Raw genomic sequence first — 21375 nt, forward strand, 5'->3', positions numbered from 1 at the left:
TGCTTGCCCTGCGTCAGCCGTTGCTCCTGTAACTTCATGGACGTGTTTGTGTCCCCCGCTGCAGGGTGAGCTCTGCAAAAGCAGGGACCTTGCCTGTCCTGCCGCCCCAAATCCCCCCTCCCCCACCCATCTGGGTTGATGTGGGCCACGGCTTGCTCAACCATCTCTGACAGCTGAATGGCTGGGCTGACCCTGTCTTCTCATCCAAGGAGGAGGCCCTCTGTGCAGTCACCCAGGTGCACCTGTCGTCCGAGGTTCAGCCAACACGCCACCTCCTCTGCGAGCTTCCTGGAGCGGCTGCCGCACCGTGCAGATGTTCCGTGTCCTTAGTTAGGTGGGATGCACCTTCTTAGGGCTCTCGGGGCACAGCAGTCTCGGGGTGTGAGTTCTTTCCCAGCTCCTGGAAAAGCCCTCCGTGTACAGTGGGTGCAGTGCCGACACCTGCCCCCGGCCAGCTTCTCGGGTGTGCGGCCAGTGCATCGCACAGGGCCCCGTGCTCAGGAGGGCCCCGCGCTTGGTTTAACGCTCCGCCTCCGCTGTCGCCATCTTGAAATTCTTAATGACATTTGACAGGTCCCCCAATGGTTTTGCACCGGGCCCTGTACCTGCCTTGCGGGGGCGATGTGCGGGGCCACGAGAGAACCCTGGGATCTGTAGACGCCGGGGCCCAGCTCAGGGCGAGCCCTCTCTGCAGGGTCGCCTGTCACCATCTTAGCTCTGCTCACCCACAACCACAGTCAGTAACTCATTCTTCTGTTTGCTCAGCTTCACTGACTAAGTGCTGTGGTCAGAGGCATCGATCAACTGCGTCAAATCCCTCTGCAGCTGCTCCTCTCCCTCCCAGGGTTCCCAAACGCGGCCTGTCTTCAGAGGCACTGCTGGGGCTTGTCAGAGAGATTTCTGGGCTGCATCCAAGGCCCACTGAACCAGACTCCCCGGAGCTGGGACTGTGAGTCTGTATGGTTAGCAGTAGTGCCTGCATCTGTGCTGTGACGCGCAGAATGGAGAGTGAGAACCTTCGTCCAAGCGGATGAGCCCTTGGTGCGGCGTTTGGTGTCCTCTCGGTCTGGCCCCGACTTTGTCTCCCGCAGGCAGCCTTACCCTGCAGCAGAGTCAGCTCTCCCTGACTGCCGTCGCTCCTGTCTCCTCCTGTAAGACCGGCAACCTCCTCTGAGGCAGTGTCCCCGGAAGCCCCACCCGCCTGCTTTCGTGCTCACTCAGCACGTGGTTTTTATTCTCCTCCCAGCACGTGTCCTGTCGCACAGTGGCTTGTTCCTGCCCCGTTGTCCCCCCAGCCTGAGAGCTCCTTGCAGGGGGTAGCTCGCCTCTGTACCCTCAGTTCATCAGGACTGAGCCGTGGACACAGGACCCACACTCAGCAAGGCCCCACCCCCTGGTCCAGCCAGCCGGCCGGTGGCACAGATGTTTGCTCCGCCAGGGCCTGTGGGAACAGGCCCCGCCCAGAGGCATTCTGGGAGGTCACGCGTTTGTTGTGTGGAAAGGGCAGCATGTAGAACGTGAGCTTTCTTTATGTGATCATTACCCACCCCTCTTCCGTTTTAGAAATGACTGTGTGTGACCAGAGCTCAGGCTACTGAGCTACTTCAAACCAACCCCCAGTCACACCACGAAGAGGCAGCTGTGTTGCTCTTGTCCCCCAGACCTGTTGGGTTTTAAAGGTTTTCCTGTCATTGTAACCTTCCTTCCCGGCATTCGCTAAAGGCAGCTGATGACCACGACAAGTGGATTATGTGTTTGATCGATACCTGCTTATGTGTGGGCAGCGTGGGCCTTAATGGCCAACGCCTGCGCCATAAAAGATGAGCTGGGTCGATGGAAGGTACTTTCTGAGCACCTACTGTGTGCTCCCACCTGAGGGGGACACGCGGACACAGCAGTTCGGGGGAACGTGCCATTGTGGTTCTCAGTGGGCGTTCGTTTCCTGGACACACGTGGTAATAACACCTAACGCCTTCGTTCACAAAGTGCTTCCTGGGCTGTGACCCTCCACAGCCCCGCGGGACAGGCGTGGAAGCCACTGGATGGGGAATGGGACCAAGACAACAGGGCAAACCAAGTCCTGCGCTCAGAGCTGAGCATCCTGGTCCCACTGGTGCACTTTGCCCAGTGGGTAGAGATCAACATTAAATCACCCACTTCCTCGGGGCACCTGCCACGTCACTTAAGGCTTGGGAAACCCTTTCTTCCTCTTGGATGTCCTTCCCTGTATGGAAAAAAGTGGCCACTGATGTCTGGAAACTTCTGAGTTCCTAGGGGGACTGGAGCTGGTGGGGCAGCTCAAGTCCTGCTTGAGAAGGCGGAGGTCCCCAGGACTACCCGCTTCCCGGGCTCTGTGGGCTGTTGGTGGCGCCTGTGCTTTCTGAGCCTTGGGGACTGCTCCGTGCACCCTGTAACCTCCTTTTTCTCCTCTGTCTTTCTCAGGCACATCTCTCTCACGCTCCCTGCTACCTTCCGAGGCAGGAACAGCACTCGGGCTGACTATGGGTACCAGCACTCCAATCTGTATGCCATATCAGGTATGTGCGGCCGCTGCGAAGGGCCAGCTAGCGCGTCTGTGTCCCAGGCACCGCCTCCCTCTACGTGCTTCCTGGCTGCTAACGGCATCTGTGTGTCTTACCTCTCTTTTTACCCCTGCAGGGGGCCTGTTCCCTGCAGGGACCAGGCCTTCCCTTTCCTCTGTGTCGCCGTAGCGCTTAGTGAAGGGCCAGATCCTCAGCATATTTTGAAACTAATGATGAAAAACAATGCGTGGATTTCACAAGCTTGAAGGGAGGTTTCCAGAGAATAGTCACCACATCGTTCACCTGCCAGATCCAGGGCAGGTTCCCCGCAGGGACTGGGGACCCCGCAGACCTGAGGCCTGGTGCCGCCTGCCCTCCGTATCCACGTCTGTCCTCATCTCTCACTTCTCAAAGCCAGGTCTGTGACCAGCGGCTGTGCTGGCGTCTCCCCCACTCCCGGCCCCATCGTATGAGTCTGTGATTTCTGAACTCGGCCCTGAAGTGGATAGTGTTACCTTGGCAGGAACTTGGTCAGTCCTGGTTTCCTTTTTCAAAAAACTTAACAAGCCTTATTACAGAATTGAGATTCATTAGGTGCCTGGCGGGGCAGGTGACTTGCTAGGAGCTGAGGAGACCCACAGACTTGACTCTGACTATCCGGGGCCTCCAGCTGGGGGTGTCTGTGTATGGGGGACGGCAAGCCGGTGCCACTTACAGCACGCACCCTTAACGGCGAGTGATGTTTAGAACACGGGAGCACGGCATTCATTCAGGTACCATAATGAGTCGGTTATTTGAAACGTAATCTTTTTTCTAAAAATTGCAACTTCAGGTTACTAAACAGATGAAATAGAACAATGGTATAATTCGTGTCAGTATTAGTTTTTCTTGTTATGATCACGCCCTAATAGGTTTGGAAGTATAAGCAAAGGCCAGTCGTTCTGTTTCTGGGTGGCGCTCCTGCTGGGGAAGGGGAAGGGGAAGGACGGGGATGTTCTCAAAGCCCTCATCCTGGCTTTTCTCCAGGAGCCAAGCTCCCCAGGGCAGCGGGAACGTGTGGTCGAAGAGAAGCATCTCCAGGGAGAATTTCTTTTGTGCACTGGCTATTTCAGCAGAGTCGACAAGGAGCATAACAAGCGTGGAAAGATGACCTATTTTGTAGAAAAGCTGAATATTTCCCCAGATGCCTAGTGGCAGAGTGGTGCAAAATAGGTCTGTGAAATCCAGCAGGGCGGCCCCGTTCCGAATGCACATAAGGAGAGCTCAATCACAGCAGATGACTTTTTTCCCCTCCAGCTCGCAAATCTTTTTCCAGCCACGGGGTTCGGCTGCCCCCACCGTACCTGGATTCGCTGATGGCTTTCCCAGCTGTTGACGTTTCTGCAGAGAAGGGCCCACAGAGTGAAATCTCCTCTGGTTTGGCAGGAATGTTCCTGTCTGCCTCTGGGCCACTGCTTCCTCGCCCCGCGGCTTTGATGAGGTGTTGTCTGGGTTCATTTCAGCTGTTAGTTTAGCAATACCGAGGTAACAGTCTCAAGACGCAGGGGAAGCCATTCAGAAACTTCCTGTTACGTTTGCGTAAGTGGCAGTCAATTGGATTTTATCTTCCAAACAGAGGTAGTCGAGGCTGTGGCCCAGGGCAGCAGGCAGCTCGGGCCTCCTCGGTGGTGGCAGCACCAAAGCCAGGGTCCAGGACTGCTTTGTTGTGATGCTGCCAGGCGTGCCCTGCGGGACCCGCGGGCTCCGTAAGGCCGGCAAACTCAACACTGGCAGCCGTGGTGCGTGCAGCTGGGAAGCCTGCCCAGCGGCAGCCTGCCTGTGAGCCATTCTGGCTAAAAGGGAGCAGAGACCACGCCCCGCCCCCCCCCCCCCCGTCCCCCGTTCCAACAGTATTTGGCACTGAGTGGCATGTCTCAGTTTGGTATTGCGAAGTTAAGGTTTCAGTGGTTCACTCCAAAAACAGTCAAGGCAGCATGTGCCCCAGCCCCCAGCCCGTGCACAGTGCCCAAAGCCATGATGTCTGGCGCTCTGCTGGTAATGGAACGAATCACCAAACTGTTCTCCTTCCCAAGCAGCTCTGGCACACGTTCGCAGCGGACGTCAGGCACTGAGCCTTTGGTGCGAACTCCTGGTCTGCTCTGGTTTGTTCCTGAAACTATTTGATTACTGCTCCCCTTGCTTGTGGTCCCTTCCTAAGATAAGTAGGTTTCCAAACAATGTTATTAGAAGTTTGAAGAGCAGCCTACATTTAATTTATACGTATGGTTATTAAAGTAATATGTACTTTTAAGTGTTTTCCCAAGGGCATATCTGTTAATATATTTCTTCTGTACCTTTCACTGAGACAGTTCATCCCTGTCCTGCCTGCAGAGGGAGAGACACTGCTCAGAGCTGCTGAGAGACCGGTGGGCACAGCATGTAGCTCTGTCCCCAGCACACAGAGGTGCTCGTGAAATGGTTGTGGAAGGAAGGGGGGAGGAAGGAAAGCATTTAGCCTAGTGTCTGCCTTGCCTGGGAGTACCCTCTATGACCTCTGGGGCAGGTGATCGTCCTGATTTGCTGCTCCAACCCTACAGTGTCTGGGCCACCATCTCTGAGCAGCCCAGCCCATCTCTGCGCGGTGCTCCCGTGTTCAGCGGGGCTGTCTTACTGTATGTTCATATCCCTCCGGCCATCTGGGGTACCACGCGTCCCGTCAGCGTTGCATGCCGACTGTTCTGCACTGTCCAGCCAGTGGGTAGTTCTCTCTTGCCCACAGGATTGGGGTGAGGAACATGGTGCTGAAATCCTGAGAAGCTTATTCCCTTCTCTGCCATCTTGTACCCTCATCAAAATGGCCATGAAGCACACCTTTGATCCTCACACTTCCTCTTCCAGGAATTTCTTCTGGAAAATACAGATGTGCAAAAAAGATTTATCCACAAGGGCGAGCACTGCTGCTTTTTAAATATAATACCCAAAAAAGAGGTGGGGGGGTGGATATCATAAATGTCTAAAATAAAGGCAAGTGGTTAAATTATGAAACATCCATACAGTGGCCTTAACTTTTCAAGCATCAGAAACAGTTCTGATTTAGATTAAAAGATGTGCATGAATGCTGTTAAGTGACAGCCAGGATGTGCAGTTTGATCTCATTTTAAGAAATATATCTAAAGGTCTGGGAAGGCACATGCCGAGGTGTTTATAGGGGTTTTCACTGGATTTTCCTGCTCTTCTTTCTGTTTCTTTGCGGTGTCTCCTTTTTCTGTGATCGCACATATTGCACTCGTAAGAAGAAACAACATAGGACCGATGTTAACTTGTCACGCTCTTGGGAAGCCTTGCAGATTCCAGTGATCGCCGTCTTTTCTGAGTGCTCGCAAGTCTTCTGACCCATCATACGCTTTCAAATTCTAGTGGATATCACTTCCAGGCCACAGATCAATAACTATCTTATTATCCCTTTTTGAGGACATGATTTTTTTCTGTTGTTCAGTCTCCTGGAACCTCCTGTCCACTGATGTTCCTCAGAGACCACTGACTTATCTTTTGCGCCAAGTGGCCCCGCAGACACCGACTGAGCTTGAAAGCACCAGGCTGCTCACCTTTCTTGCCCCTCAAATTCCCCATCACCATGTTATTCACTCCTTAGGGTTTGAGGATGGTTTTCTTTGAAAGAGTAGATGAAATAAAATGGTGGGCACCTGGTTTGTCTCACTCTGTAACCTGCATATAGTAGGGTTGGCAAACCGCTGTTTAAATTGTCCTTACTTGTGATAAATGGCAGCTCATGGGCTCATTCTTTCCTGGCGATGTTCTTATCGGTGTGTCTCCCTCAGTTACATGCCCTTAAGATCTTCTCCTGGGAGGACTTGCTGCCGGGCCATGTTGATTTCTCTAGATTCTGTCCCAAAGCCTCAGTTCCTAAGTTTCCTTGTCAGAACTTTTAGTGGCTGTTAGTTTTCTTTTAAAGAATATCTTCTCTCTCCTGAACATCTCCTTTAGTCCCAGATGATGGTATCCTCCCTTTTTTTTCTCCTTATAATTTTTTTAGATGTTTAGGTGTCTGACCGTTTGCTCATTTCTCTTCCACCTATTCCAGAAAGATTTAAGGTAGCTGCAAAAATGCATGTTAACAAAGTGAGAACGGAAGGGGAACAGTAAGAGGGAATGAAAGTACAGGATAGCAAAGTAGGGTGCAGCTGTGGGTGAAGCTTTGCATGAAGCGGAGATTCTGGATTTGGTTCTGAATCAACAGTTTCCTTACGGACAACCTAAAAATAAGCTGGTTGTTCGAGGAGAGCCTAACTATTCCTTTTATGAATTTTTCTTCGTACAGAGGGCCCTGTAAGGTGCTGGGAACGGCCGCTTTTCCGTGAGTTTGATAAGGACAGACTGTATGCCCACGTGAGGCAGATCCACTCATGTTTGAACCCCTAAAATGTTTGGAAGTTGAGTGAGATGTTTCTTAAGAAATGCTCTTGTGCTGGGTGTCATGTGCCTTAGAGGCTGGGGACCTCGGGGGACGTCAGGAAAGAGGAGATCCCCAACGTCCTGTCCAACCTGAGGGCCACCTGTGCCGAGGGTCCCTGTAACAAGCAGCTCAGCCCAGAGGCACCAGGATTGCTTTTTCCAACCTAGGAATGTCTTGTCAGCCACGTGGCAGGTTTTACTTAAGGAACAGGTGACAGTAGGTATGGGACACTACGCTGTAAGAGTCTTGTTTTTGTGGTGGTTATAAACTGATTTATAGCGCCATGTAAAGAATTTTTACCAAAGAACTTGTTTTTCTCCGTTTTGAAAAAAATTGACACAGTCGTATAAATTAGTACAGTAAAGCAGATGCATGTTAAAACCAGCATGTAATAAAACCAAAAATCTCCAACTCAGCCCACAGTTTCAGGATGAGCCACATGCAGAAATGGGCTGAGGCCTCGTGGTGCAGGGAAGCACCTTTTAGCGCCTGACATCTTCATCTGTCCGTCAGCACCAGGCTGACCACATGATTTATTTTCCACTTCGTCACTTTTGAGAGTGAAAGGGTCACAGAGTTGCATCAGGACAAAGCCGGAACCTGGAACCGACCCGGCAGACAGGGGCTGTGGTCACCTTGCCTTTAGTTTTTCTGTTTTCTTCAGGGTTTTTTTGTTTCTGTTTTTGTTTTTGCTTTTGTTTTTTGATTGCTGGAAAAGCCAGCTTATTGCCCTGCACAGCTGTTGCCTCTTAAAAACCAGTCCCTTTTCAAGATGTTTGACATCAGGAAGCGTGTGAGAGTGGACGAGCTTGAGTCCATCGGCCAGCAGTTTAGCCACGACACTCGTGCAGAGAGAAGGAGAATTTTATCTGAAACACAGAACCCCGTACGAGCCGTGTAACTCTGACATCAGACCGGGAAAGCGCAAAGCAATTAAAAATAATTAATGATTTCTGAATATCAGCCTTCTCCATGCAGTTTTAATCTAGTCCTCATTTAAATTGGAAGATGGACATTTAATTATCAGTATTATGAAATTCATGATTTATATATTTCATCCAACTGGATAAAATTTCTGCCATCAGCCCTTCATCTTATTATGAAAGAAAATCTGTATATTTCACAGTGTGATCATTTAAAAACCCATCTGCAGCATACCAAACAACTGCAAACATATTTTTCCTTTCATTTCTAGTGATTACATTATTTCTGTCTTTTAATTAGGAAACAAAAAGCTCACCTGGAATATCGGAAATAAACTTAATACTGTAATGATCATAAAGCACTGCTGGGTCAGAAAATGAAGACCAAAGGACTAAAACAACAGGGTGTGTGAGAAATGCTGTTCTTTTCTGTGTAAGGTGTTCTAACAGACAGCTGCTCCACATGTCACGTTTATGCTGCAGAGTTTGCGTGTGGAGTGTGTGTGCGTGTGCGTGTGTGTGTTCCTCCTTTTCCCATGCATGTGGGTGAGTGTCAGCCTGCGATTGGGTTGACAACCTCAAAGGAGGGGAAGGGCCGCCAGCTTCTAGTGGGAGCCCCGGAGTAATGTGAATCGCCCTCTGCGTTCGCAGGTACCCCTGTGGCCTCTGTCATTAATGGACACGTTCACGCGGCTTTTGTGGCCTTGAACTTCAGACCCCTCCTTTCCTTTATCCTCCGATGAGGATTTTCAGACTCACCTAGGACTGGTTGGAGAGGTGGGGGGTGAGCACGTGGGAGGGTGGCAGGGATCCGCGGGAGGAACATCAGTTTGATGCAGCCCCAGATTATAGCATATGGGGAAAATTCCTCAATGAAGTGGAAAAATATTTATAATAACGGTGCTCAGATCAAGGAGGAAATAAGTCATTTTAAAGACATATAAATTTTTATCATCCCCTCTAACAGCCATTGCGTCCCTTGTCTATCCATCTATTCCTGCCCTGACAACAAAGGAAAATAGAAGAAGAAAAAGCAGAAATGAATGGGAGTGGGTGGGCACTTTATTGCATAGTGTATCTGTACATCCTGACGTAAAGGTGCGGGTGACAGGTGGCCAGGTTTGCTCTGTACACAACCATGTGTGTGCTGTCAGGCGCTCACACACTGCCTTGTTTCGATTGATGAATTGCCTGCTTTCTTGATTAAACCTTCCGTCACTTAAGAAACAAAAAGCCTGTGTTTAGATGGCAGAGTGGGACACGTCAAAAAAATCTGTCTCCTTTACCTTTGTGCAGATGTTGGGCACAGACTGTAACATGTATTATTAAAATGAATGTGGCATTTACTGTGCATTATTCCTTTCCTGGGAGAAAGGACTGTAAATTATATGCTAATAATAAGCTTTAACCCTTTCGAAATGCAAAAGATTCAAGAGTGCAAATATTCATGTAGGCCTGGCTAATTGGACGTGCTTTCATACAGCCACCGTGGTCACTGAAGTTAATGAACGGTGTGTGCGGGCAGACACGCAGGGCACTTGGGAACTCGAGGTGCTCCGCTCTGCAAGTGCCTCTGCTAGGATTTTGCGGAGAGAGACCCTGAAACCCCTTGGCTGGGCTCTGGGTCATCTTACGACAGATGAGGTCCAGAGCCATGTCCAGTTCCCCCGGCGCATCTTCTGGACCTGAGCATCAGGCGTGGTCCTCTGTTGTTCTCCTGTGTCCCCACTTACGGGGCTGGCTGGGCTCGGGCCCGGCAGGTACCACGTGTTGGTGCCTCGCACTTCCTGGACCTGGCTTATCAGTCCTCAGTCCAGTTGCCCAGGTGGCAGACTCATGTCCCCAAAGCACAGCCTCTCAGATCAGACCTTGCGTTCTTTCATACCTCACCTGCCTGGCGTTGGGGCTGTCAGTGGCCAGTCTCCACCTGTCCGGCGTCCCTTCTTCTGTGCCCAGCAGCCGGGGTCGCTCCCTGTGTCCTCATCTTTGTGTCTTTCTGTGCATCTGCCCCTGCCAGTCCCATGGCCCAGGTGGCCCCATCGTCTCTTCTCCTTTTCTCTGCTGACCCATCCTTGAAGCCCTGCTCCTACACTACCTCTTCATGAAGCTTGTCTGCGTCCCTTCCAGTCGGGGCTGCTGGTCTCCTCCCACACTGCTTTGTGTTACAGCGATCTCACCTGGGAGCACTCTGAGGCAGCAGAGGCTATGTTTAGAAGAGACGATGGAGGCTGTCTTCAATCCTTTTTGAATCCATGCGGTTGTAATTAAAGGCAAAGAGACCAGAACGACTTGTTTACTTCCCTGTTCATTCAGCAGACAGCGCTGCCGTGTGCCAGGCCCCGTGTTCCCTCTTCGAGGGAAGCATGGGGAAGAAGGTTCAGCATGTGACTGACGGGGCATTTGGGGTCAGAAGCACGTGGGGCCATCACACAGAGGCACTGTGAATGGCCACACTGCACAACGCGTGTGAATGGTTCCTGCCTGGAGCTGTGCAAGGGCCCTGCGTTATGTTACCCTGGGCAAGTCACTCAACGCTAGTTATTCACCCCTGGAAAATAATACAGTAACCGCCCACTAGCTTCCCAGGATTGCTGAGAGGATGCAGGATGTAGAAGAGTATGTTACAAATCAGGAGGCAGTGCGGGAATGTCACTTCCCTCCATACTCGCCTCCCCTGCAGGGCTGTGATCAGAGTCGGAGCCCAAAGGTTGGATGAGGATTGTCGCTCAGGACACACTGGCTCATCTTGGCCCCGCGCTCCCTTGTATGATTTTATTTGTGAGATTTTACTTCTCAGCAGTCAGAGCGCTCTGAGTACTCAGCGAAAACATCTTCCTCAGGCCAGAGAAACTTGCAGTAAAGGCTCTGGCAGGGCTCGGCTTGGCATCCCCTGGAAACCGAGGCCCACTGTCACGCATCGTCACTTAGACGTTGGCAGCTTTCCGTGGCAGGCAGCCCATGAACCCTTCTCGGGAAGGTGACAGGATGCTGGCTTGAGGGCAGGAAGGAAGGACGCACTTGGCAGAGTGAGCTGGCGACTTCCATAAAATCTTCCAACGTGCCTTTGGTGTCTTTGGAGGAAAAGTGCTGGTGGGCTGGCAGCCTTCCGCTCCAGGCTTTCATTTCTGCTTTTCCTGTGCTCCACCGGCAGGAGAAAGTTACGACTTCTTCCAGTTTTGTCATCGTGAAAAATAAAAATATTATTAGGTGATAGATACTTCAGTGCTCTTAAAAGGTGGCCACGCCCCTGCCGTGCCTTCAGTCTCGCTTCGGTTTTTAGGCACGGCGGAGTGTAGGCGGCGTTGGTTTAATGGGCCACGTCCCCCTCTTAAATCCTCGGGTGAGGCAGCTGAGAGGCAGTGGGAAGAGCCGGGTGCAGGCCCAGCCTCTCCTGCTGGCTAGCCCGGTGATGCCAGGCTCGGCACCACGTGTTTCTGGATCTAAATGCCCACGTCTCTCGACATCAGTAATTGCAATAACAACATCAGTGATTCAAATGTAACTGTAGTTCAGCTAATACTTTTTGGAAGTTTCCTCTGTGTCAACCACTGTCTAGTATCTAAGGTAGCATTGGTAACACCCACCTCCCAGGGCTGGGGTTGTGTGGGAAGGAGCCTGTGTGTTTTTCGGGTTGGGATACCTGAGGTGTTACTAGCAAATGTGTACTTGCTGACTCCAGACTTCAGAGAAATTCCATCCAAACGCTGTCTTGACTATAAACTTCCCAGACACGGACAGTTAGAGAAAAACCAACTTTCTGACACCTTTCTCCCTGCACGTTTACCTTCTTTGTCTAGTTTTTAAGCAGAAATATGCCTCCATTTCCCCATCGTAATTCCCTTCCTGGCAGGCAGCGTGACTGTGGTCCTTTCTGAAGGCCTAGCCAGAGAAATGCTGGAAACAAAGGGAAGACGCTTAATCCCAGCTCTTCATCTGCTCTTAGCACTTCTTCAGAGGTTTTCTCTGGGGTGAATGAAGTCCTCAGGTTTACCGAACACTCCTGCCTAGGAGCAGCTTATATCGGATTAGCCCTTTGTTCCTTTTTCTATCTCTGTCTCTCCCTGTGTCGCAATAATAGACTGTCAGCTGAGAGGGGAAAATGATATAATTAAGGGAAATTCTTTAAACACATTTAGGGAGCTGAAGTTGTTTTTGCTTTTATTAAAATGGATTGCATTCACTTATTTTAATAATACCTAGCCTTCTTCTAGCACTTACTGTGTACAAGACTCTGGAGTAAGCCCTTTCCATGCATTTTGTTATTTAATCCCAACAAATCCTTGCCAAGAAAACCTTTAGGATTTGTACTGTTACTACTACTATCTCTATTTTACAGATACAGCACAGCTGCCAGCGTTGCTGAGTTCCTACGTTCAAGCCTTGTTTCGAGCCTCATAAAATAAGTATCTTTATTTTACAGGTGGAGAAACAGGTTTGAGAGAGTGATTTGCCCACAGTTGCACTGCCAGTAAGCGGGAGGGCTGAGATTCAAGCCCATCCAGACCCTAAGCTCCCAGCCCTGGCCTGGAGGACGCTCCTTCTGGCTGTGGACCATTTCCCTGCCTTTGCCAACTGAAGTTGGAAGGACACACACACCCAGAGTGGCTCACGGTTTATTAGGTCTCAGTGTTGTTTCAGTCTCAGATGATCCCCGGCCCCTCATCTCTGGGACCGCATCAGAGTGAGGCCTTTGATCCTTGACTGGCAATGACCCCCCCCCCCCCCCAGTCCGCAGGGCACTGCCAAGAGCGGTGGGGCTCCTATTGGCAGTTGCTGGGCAGAACGGTGAAGAGGTGAGCACACAGCCCCTCACTTGAAGCTGAGTGACCTTAGGCAAGCGGCTTCACCTTTCTGGGCCTCAGCTTCCTTTTCTGTTAAATGGGAATGGCAGTGGTTTGTAGTGAAGATTAGAACCATGCCTGGTACGTGGAAGGTGCTACAGATGTGTTGATTATGACTGTAATTATTCCACAGCACCTCCCTCCCGCCCCTTCTCAGATTCTTTCCCGACCAGGAAAGGGAATACTCCAGATGCTTCAAGGAACCTCCTCTCCATCAGTAGACAAGGCTAGTGCTGGTCTTGTGTCAGAGACGGAGACCTTTGTCGGGGGTGGGGGTGGGGTGTGGAGCTCTGGGCACCTGGATGTCCCCTTGCTGTGGCCTTCCATCAGCCCTGTGGTGGCAGTGGGCAGCGCAAACAGACCATTTCACACCTTGGGACTGAAGTGTAGGCGTCTTCTTCCCCTGTCCCAGCTTCCCGGACCCTGCCCACAATAGGCCTCTTATTTGAACTGACAGTCACCTCAGTGCCATCTGCTTTGAAGCTTCGTTCTCTAGATTGGGCCTCCTAAGGTGCCAGCCTCTGCTGAGGTCACTGAGCCATTCCAGACCCTGTGCGACCCTCTCCTGAGCTCCTGGTCGCAGCTCCCGTCCTGCTGGCCCCACTGCCTAGGTTCTCCTGCTCTCCCGCGTGGCCCAGCTCCCAGGCTTCAGCCTGGCTGACTTATGACGGTAGTCACAGGGGATCAGCTTCCAGGTGAGCGTCTTTAAACTCCTGAAGACTTAGTGAGTAAAGGTGTGGGCGTCGGCAGAACTCAGGGAGAGGTTGGATGGCTGTACGGAATTCGGTGATGAGATCAGGAGTTATCCTCTCTGTCCGTCACACAGGATGTCAGGACAGATGCATTTAACTGCTAACATTAGGACAAAAGACATTCTGATCTGTTTTGTAGCAGTGAAGCCACCTTCCCTCTGGACAGAATACCTGAATCCATCCGTTTTTGTGCAGTTGGTGTTTGTGTCCTGAATACCCAATGCTTTCTTCCCTCTTTTTATAAATGGCCAGTGGTGGTCTTAACCTTTTATGTTTAAAAACACAATCTTCACTGCTCCAGCCTAGGGTTTGGACAGGATGTATTTATCACATACCCCGGAGAACGAGGCTCCTCACTCCTCAGATTTGTGTTTTGATTGTCTCAGACGGTGAGTGAGGCAGAACTCTCCTCCAAGCTTGAGATCCTTTGTTTAGAGCGCAGTTTCTCGCGCCTGGCTTGTTTTACAGTGTGAACGATCTCATGATCCACTGGCGAGGCAACATCCATAATTTTGAAGGACAGAGGAAAGCGTGCCTCGTTGGCCCTAAGCATCGCTCCTGGTGACACACTTAGAAGTACTTAATCGCTTCCTATCTGGAGGCAATAAATGCACCCATCTTTCTGTTCCATTGCCTCCTGTGTTTACCTTAAATATGCCCTGTGCTAACAAAATGCCAGTGTCACTCCTGTCAGAGGATCCTTTGGCTCACGAATTACACAGCCCCCACTCACCCTTCTTCTGCCAAAGGTGGTTGGACCTTTTATAGGCCCAATGTGGGCAGCTTCTTTGGCCATAAGCCTCTTGGCTATTCATGCTGCTTGTAAACTTTGGCCGTCTGACTGGTTTCCCGGTTCTAATAAGGGCGACCTGTCTTTGGTTACAACGTCTTGTTCAGTGCTCAGTTCTCTGCTGGAGTCCAGGGTCCGTCCCAGGAGGTTAGGACCACGAGCCTCATTCACTGGTGTGTGTCCAAGCAGGGCCCGGCCCGCGGGAGGCGCTCGGTGATATTTGTCGTTGGATTGCTTCTTGAAATCCACCCTTTGTATCCGCCCTTCCCAGCTGCATGACTTTGGACAATTTGTGTAACATTTCATTCGTCTCCTCTTCTGAATCTTGAGGATTAGGGATAATGGATGTGAAGTGCCTTGTGCTGAGCGGGCCCCGCAGAGATGGCAGCTGAATGACTGTCGCAGACACTGTCGTTCCAGGGAGCACTGGGCTTAGTCACCTGCAGTAAGACCCCCACCTCCACCCCGCCTAAAATACAATCAGGAGGGGCAGCTGGTCCACTAGGCAGGGCCAGAGGAGAACTCACAACTCACACCTGGAGGGACCCTGCCCAGTTCAGGGGACTTCCTGGTGTCATATAAGACCAACCCCCCATCCTAGCTCAGAAATTGGTAATTGCATGAGATGTAAGTTTGTTACTGGGTAAAACAATTTAAAAGAGAACATCTCAACATTTAAATGAGCCTCCAATTTTCCCCTTCCCTTCTCATCGAATCAGCTCCGACTGAGAAAGGAGCATATCCGTGCTCAGCCCTCTAAACACGTTGACTTCTTTCTTCTTTGCCTTTTGGTTTGTGGCTCTTTCTTTCCTGCCCCTGTCATCCCAGGACCCTTGAGCCAGAGTCCTTACATAACTGTGAGCCAGGGCTTGCTTTCAGGGTCCATGAGAGTCACACCACCCACCGAGCACATCATGAAGGCTTCCCTGCACTCCAGAGCTGCTGCCAGGCCGGGTGCCGGCTCCAGGGCTTGTGCCGAGGGCTGGCTCGGCAGCCACAGGACACACCATGCACTGAAGACGATCTTTCTTGGGGTTTGGGAGAACAGTTTAAACAACTTTCTTAGATGTCCCCATCTTAGGGGAGGAAGCCAGGGTATCTATCGATGCTAAGGGACTGCTCCTTTCTTCAGACTACATTTTTTTTAAAAGATAATGTATCTTTTATTTGGATTTAATGAGGACAGACATTTTAATCAGAGGTTAGTCATTTATTTTTGCAAACTATTGTTTTGATTCATCATTTTTGCAGATAATTAAATGGTTCAGTTGGCACAGTGTGTCTACTTTATTAAAACAGGTAATTTTGGAAAAAAAGAGAGAGAGATGCTATATTTTGGATCACTGCACAAGAATTGCTTTTATCTTCATCTTTGAGCATAGTTTCTGGTGGTTTTGCCAAAAGGCTCTCTCATGTTCAAGCATTTGGTGTCCTTTCTGGTCTGGGGGGGGGGGGGCTTGCCCTTGAATGATTGGGTTGTTAGCCTCTATGCCCTTTGAACCGGGAGGTGAAGCATAAATTCTGTGCTGTTACCTTTTAGAAAGACTCTTAGGTTTTAATTGGATTGGGGAAAAGAGCCTACAAGTTATGAACTTTGCAGAGCAGCAGTTTTTATGCTAAAAACAGATTAATTGTAGCCCTCGCAGTGGGTGGAGTTTAAAAGTCAATTACTGCTTGTCCTATTATAATTTACACACCTAGGATTTGAAAAAGTCTGTCACTTGGTATAAAAATGAAAAGGTTACGTGTACTAGTTTGAGTATTCCTGTGACTCTTCATTTGTAAATGCTTTAGCTACACATATTTGTGTGTGTGCAACTTGTAGCTGCGGAGTTCTAATGTTACTACAGCTGTGAGCAGGATTCTTCAGGAAGAGTAACCTTTAAGGTTTCATTCTTTACATCCATAACCGCTTGGAATATAGTCCTTTGTCTGGCGACTCATTCCACTTGTAGGCACCGTGGCAGCCCCTGCAGGGCCTTGGGGACACTCCACTCCCGGGTCATGAACCAGTGAGGGATGGCCCTTCAGGGGTCAGTTTTTTAAAAACAAATTGCTCACGACGTTTGCCTTCTTTGATTTGCCCATGTTTGCATCCTGAATCCATTAATTCACTCATTAAAAGGATTTATTTTAGGTGGACCAATTAAAACTTTGGAAGCTAATTTTTGGCTGAGTAGCGCGGACCTCTGGAAGCACAATTTATAATACAGCTTCTGCCCTTTCCCACCGAGAGCTGTCTGATCGTGCTGCAATCCCTGGTGCTCAGAGTACAGAACCACTGTCCTTTGTCCTCCCGTCCCGGGAAGCTGCTGTGTGGGTGGGTGTCTCCCGGCCTCCGTTGTTTTATGGGGAACTGGCAAGTCTGAAAAGCCCAGCCCAGCCCGGGAGTGGCTCGCACGATTTGTTTCCTTGCATAAGCCCCATAGTTTCATATTTTTTAATAGGAAGCTGCTGTGTAGTTGGGATATTTAAGCAGTTATTAACCGAATGACGGTTAACAGATTGCACAGACAGATTTTCTTTTGAAACCCTCTGAAATTGAGTACAGTTTGCAAAACTATCACGACCTAGTAATGACAATGAATTTTGATTTCCCGGAACTGATATTAGACTCCTTATTAAACTATGTGCATCTGCTTTTAATTTACTCCAAATAATTGGAAAATGCAATGAAGCTTTCCAATTAAAGCACGGCTTTATGCTGTTTAATAATACCCCCATAATATTATAGCTTATGAAGTGACAGGTGAGTTGGTGTATGAATAAAACATAAAGCCAGCAATAAGGGACAGAAAACCGGAGACAGTTGTGGGGATTTTAAATGCTGGATGTAATTTGCATATATTAATCTCTTCTTTTCAGCCTTATCAGGCGTTCTTCAGTATTTGAAGTTAAAATAGCGTTGACAGGCGGGAGTACGCTTAGTTTTTTCAAGGATTTATTACTTGTATAATTTCTGATCTTTAATAAGCAGATATGACTGATCCTCATAGTTCTATAGAACTTGGTTAATTGTTCCAGATGGCGTGTACTGATTATGCAAAATTACTTTTCACACCATTTTTTTTGTGATGGAGTTTGGAGTAAAATTAAATTTTTTATAGCCTTCTTATCATGCTGTTTTACAGTGGTTTTTCCACAGAAGTTGAATTTAATCTACTATATTACATTGACCAGCACAGTTATTCTAATGTAGCATTTTGTGATTTGACAAAGAATAATAGAACACATTGCTCATTGTTCATTACTGTGTCCCTAATAAAAAGGAGCTCCTGTGTATAGAACATAGCTGTTATTTATGAAGAATGCCTAATTCATACAGTTAAAAATGCAAAATTGTACTATGTAGTAGTTCCTTTTGGGGAGAGAATATCTGGGAGAAGCAAATGGAAATAGGCTTGTTGCTACAGATTTTACATGCTAGAGGAGGGGTCTTCTTTTAATGACCAGAGTGTTTAAATTGTGCTGCTTTCTTCTTCTGTGAAGGAGAAAAAAAAAAAGCCTAGATAATCTCATTCTATTAAGAGAGGTGTCATCAGTTGACTTGTCTTGATTTACATAATCCCAGAAGTCTTTCATAATTGAATAGCATATATAAAAGGTGGTTATACTTTGGTATAAAGTATCCAAAAAAAAGTCTAAAAAGCTCCAATGATAATTCGTCTCTTAACGTTTTCTACAGCGTTAATTTTTACAAAGCATCTTGCGCTGGTGTCAGATCCAAGTCCAGGCTGTGCGTGCTACAGGGTGACATTAATCTAGGCTTATCCCTGTCCAGGTTCTCAGATAACATTCTCTCTAGAATTCAGCTGGTAGTGGGATATGATGGACTCAACAGATGCACCCCAAAATGAGATTGTAAGGCTCTTATCTTGATACAGGGGTAGATGCAGTTTCTTTCCTTTGGGAGAACTCCCAAGAGCAGGGGGAAGCGGATAGATTTTTCTGTTGCATGAAGAATCCTGTTTGGGTGCATAGTATTTTAAATACAGTACATAAAGAAGAAAAGCATTTCTAATGTATATAATCTGAAGTTTGACTTGTTTTCAAGAGGCCGCTGGGTAATAAGTCTTATCAGGATTTTTATAGACTCGGGATATACATTTCTATTTCGTATAGAGTAGAATCCCTCATACAGAGAGACTCACAGATCTTTCTGTGGCCCGACCGCTTGCTCTGGGTAGTTAGTTCAGTTCTGTGCATGAGCACCTCACACCCACCGCCGTCCTCCCGCAGGTCCTGAGAATGCTTCCTTGTTTGAACAGACTTGAGGTGGATTTGGATGTGTTTAAAAGGTTCAGTCCCCTTAGCCCTGGAGGAATCAAACTTTTTTAAAAAATATCCTTCTACTAGCAACACTGATTGCTCTTCACAGCGAGGGCCCCGGAGTAGAAGCAGGACTTCACTGATGCCTCCGTGACAGGCTCAAGGGAAACAGACAAACAGAAGGTTGCAGACCTCAGAGGTCAGAGGACATCTGTCCAGCTGTCTGCTGAGGGTGGGAGCACAAGGTGCAGGGCAGGGGTGCTGTCTGGGAGCGTGGGCTCTCCAGAGGGCCCAGGAAAACAGATTCAGTTAGCTGCCCAGATGTTACCACTGCCAGTGTTGTGTAGATTGTACTGTATTCTAGTCTTAATATTTTCGGTTAAGGTCTACTTTGTATCTAGTCTAGTCGTGAAAGAAGTTAAATGGTAAGGTAAATATATTTGGCTGCCTGTAGTACTGGAATGACTAATTAAACCAAGCATAAAGAAATGTGATTTGGAGCCCAGAGCGCTTTCAATAAGCAGTACTAACTAAATTCTGTATTTGCTGTACCTCCAGAGTACCTCAAACGCTTCAAACCTTTCGCATGCCCTCTTTTGTAAACTCAAAATGTATTTTGTGAAAATGAAAATTGTATGAGAAAGAGAATGCATAAATCAGACATGATTAAAAATATTTGTTCTAACGCAGCAATAATTTCGTAGTAATGCTTTCATCAGTATAGCTTAAGGCTACATTAAGTGGACAGACTTTATATGGGTTCTCTAATTTTAATCTTCAAAATGCTATCTAATGTCTCATTAAGACTTGCATATAATGTATCTTAAGTACAGTCATTAAATATAGTTTAGGGAGATTTATGGTCAGATATTGCTTAAAGATGTTTTAATAGGCCCATTTACTCTGATGCTATTAATGAGCTCTTAATACAGACTAAGCTTCTAAAACTAATGGCAACGACTCCAGCCTGAACACAACAATTTGGGCTTAGAACCTGGTTTGCACAAGAGCCCCCAGGTTAGCCCTGCTGACACGCAGAGTCAGGGCAGACCCTCTGTGGAGCCTTAAGTTTTGGAAAACGGTCTCCCCTGACTTGGTCTGACTGCTGACCCAGACGACTCCCTCCTTCTGCCAGCCCTGAGCACAGTCCCACACCGTGCACAGGACATGTGCTAATTTGGCCAAATCGTCTGTCTCCAAGGTCATCTGAGTGGCGTCGACGCCCTTGGCGGTATCGCTGGGGCACGGGAGGGTTAAAGGGGGCTGTTGCTGTGCTTCTCCTGGAAGCATCTGCCAGGTGAGGTGTGCACAGCCTGGCAGCGTTAACGTGAACAGCTTCGATCTGCCGTAAGTGAACTGTAAAAGGTCGCGTGGGTGTGCTTTCGTAGGCATTCCTAGTGACTGAAATATACATAATAAAGTGGTCCTGCAAATTCAAAATTGGAAAGAAAAACCCAGCCCACCAGAGTCTCTGTGTGCCCCGCGCTTGTGCACAGTCATTCCCCAGGCCCCACTTCTAAACGTGTCACCAAAAAATCTCTGTTGGTATTTCCTTTTCTATCAGAGAAATGTTGAAAAGCACTTTTTTTTGGGGGGGGGGGTGTGTGGTTTACAATTATTTTAGGGGAAGAAAAAAAAAAGAACCTATGAGTTCAGAGACTTTCCTAATTACTAAATTGGTTTGTTATAAAAAGATAATAGCAAATTTCTTCTTTTCATAATTGGACGTTTCTTCCCTGTAGGCTAATGCATGCACGGCCCCTGCGTGCACAATAAGTTGTGCTTCTGAAAAGCCATAACTAGCTAATAAGAGCTACAGTGTCATCAGAGAGTAATGGTGTGCTGATGAGCATAATTAATGACAAATGGTGGTGCAGAATTGGTGGATTGGTTTAGTGGATGATGAATGCGGCGAGGCCTGGGCTGGGACCTGCCAACTAGGCCTCGCTGGCTGTCAGCCCTTCTGTTCTCGCGGAGGCAGCCCTCATTAGTCACGATGGGAGGTGCCAGTTTGTATTCTGTTTGGAGCACAGAAAACTTAATAATCCAAGCAAACGTGGCTTTCCCACTTTCCTCTGTTTTTACTCCCAAAACTCTCTTCTCGCCCGTTCCCACTGTGGCTGGTCCATGAGCACACAGGTCCTTCGAGACGCTGCCCTGATCCTTGAAGGGGGAACACAAGGTAGCGTAGTGGAGGGACACGTGTCGCCCGGCTCTCCTCTGACCATAGATGAATTACTTCTGCTAGGAGGACTTCTGCTTGTGACTCTGTTTATCTGGGTATTTATAAGGGGAAAAGAAATGAACTCGGTAAGCTATACATTCTGTCCTGAAATCAGACGAGCACATTTATCTTTGACTTGATTAATCAGACCTAATTTGCATTCTCAAATGAGACTGATAAAAATGGATTTACCTTTTAACCTTTAGAGGGGAAAAGTATTTCTCTGCAAGGTTTCTAGGGCTATCTTTCCTTAACTGATAAGAAGCAACTCCTTTATCAATAAAGATGAAAATCCTTAATTTGCGTTAGTGAATGAGACTAATTATTATATAGTTAATTAGCATCTGGAAATGAGGATTATCTTAATTACAAAGCACAGTTTCCCTAACAGCTACAAAACTGTAAGTTTGATCCGTGTGGAAATTGGTAACTGTTATTATGTAATTAGGGATAACATTAATAGTACAGAGTATTTAGACATCATTTGCATATGCAAATGTAATTTACCTGAGCCAAGCAATTGGACCATTAATTATTAGAACATGACAGAGCTGAGTGAAAGTTCTAGATAGCTAAATGGTATCCATTATGCAGAGAATCT

The 21375-nt window shown here is 48.2% G+C and overlaps 1 protein-coding gene across 2 annotated transcripts in view; it reads left to right on the forward strand.

The window, feature by feature from the left end:
- Positions 1 to 21375, forward strand: part of MVB12B (multivesicular body subunit 12B) — a 183582-nt gene that overhangs the window by 99809 nt on the left and 62398 nt on the right. For both annotated transcript variants that reach the window (XM_022578726.2, XM_022578724.2), the window contains exon 7: positions 2443 to 2537. In XM_022578726.2, coding sequence (XP_022434434.1) covers positions 2443 to 2537 — 95 coding nt within the window. The remainder of the gene's footprint in view (positions 1 to 2442; positions 2538 to 21375) is intronic.

The sequence above is a fragment of the Delphinapterus leucas genome, chromosome 6 (assembly GCF_059928025.1).
Source record: "Delphinapterus leucas isolate spDelLeu-1000000601 "Yukka" chromosome 6, BTC_Dleu_Yukka2, whole genome shotgun sequence".
Lineage (NCBI taxonomy): Eukaryota > Metazoa > Chordata > Mammalia > Artiodactyla > Monodontidae > Delphinapterus > Delphinapterus leucas.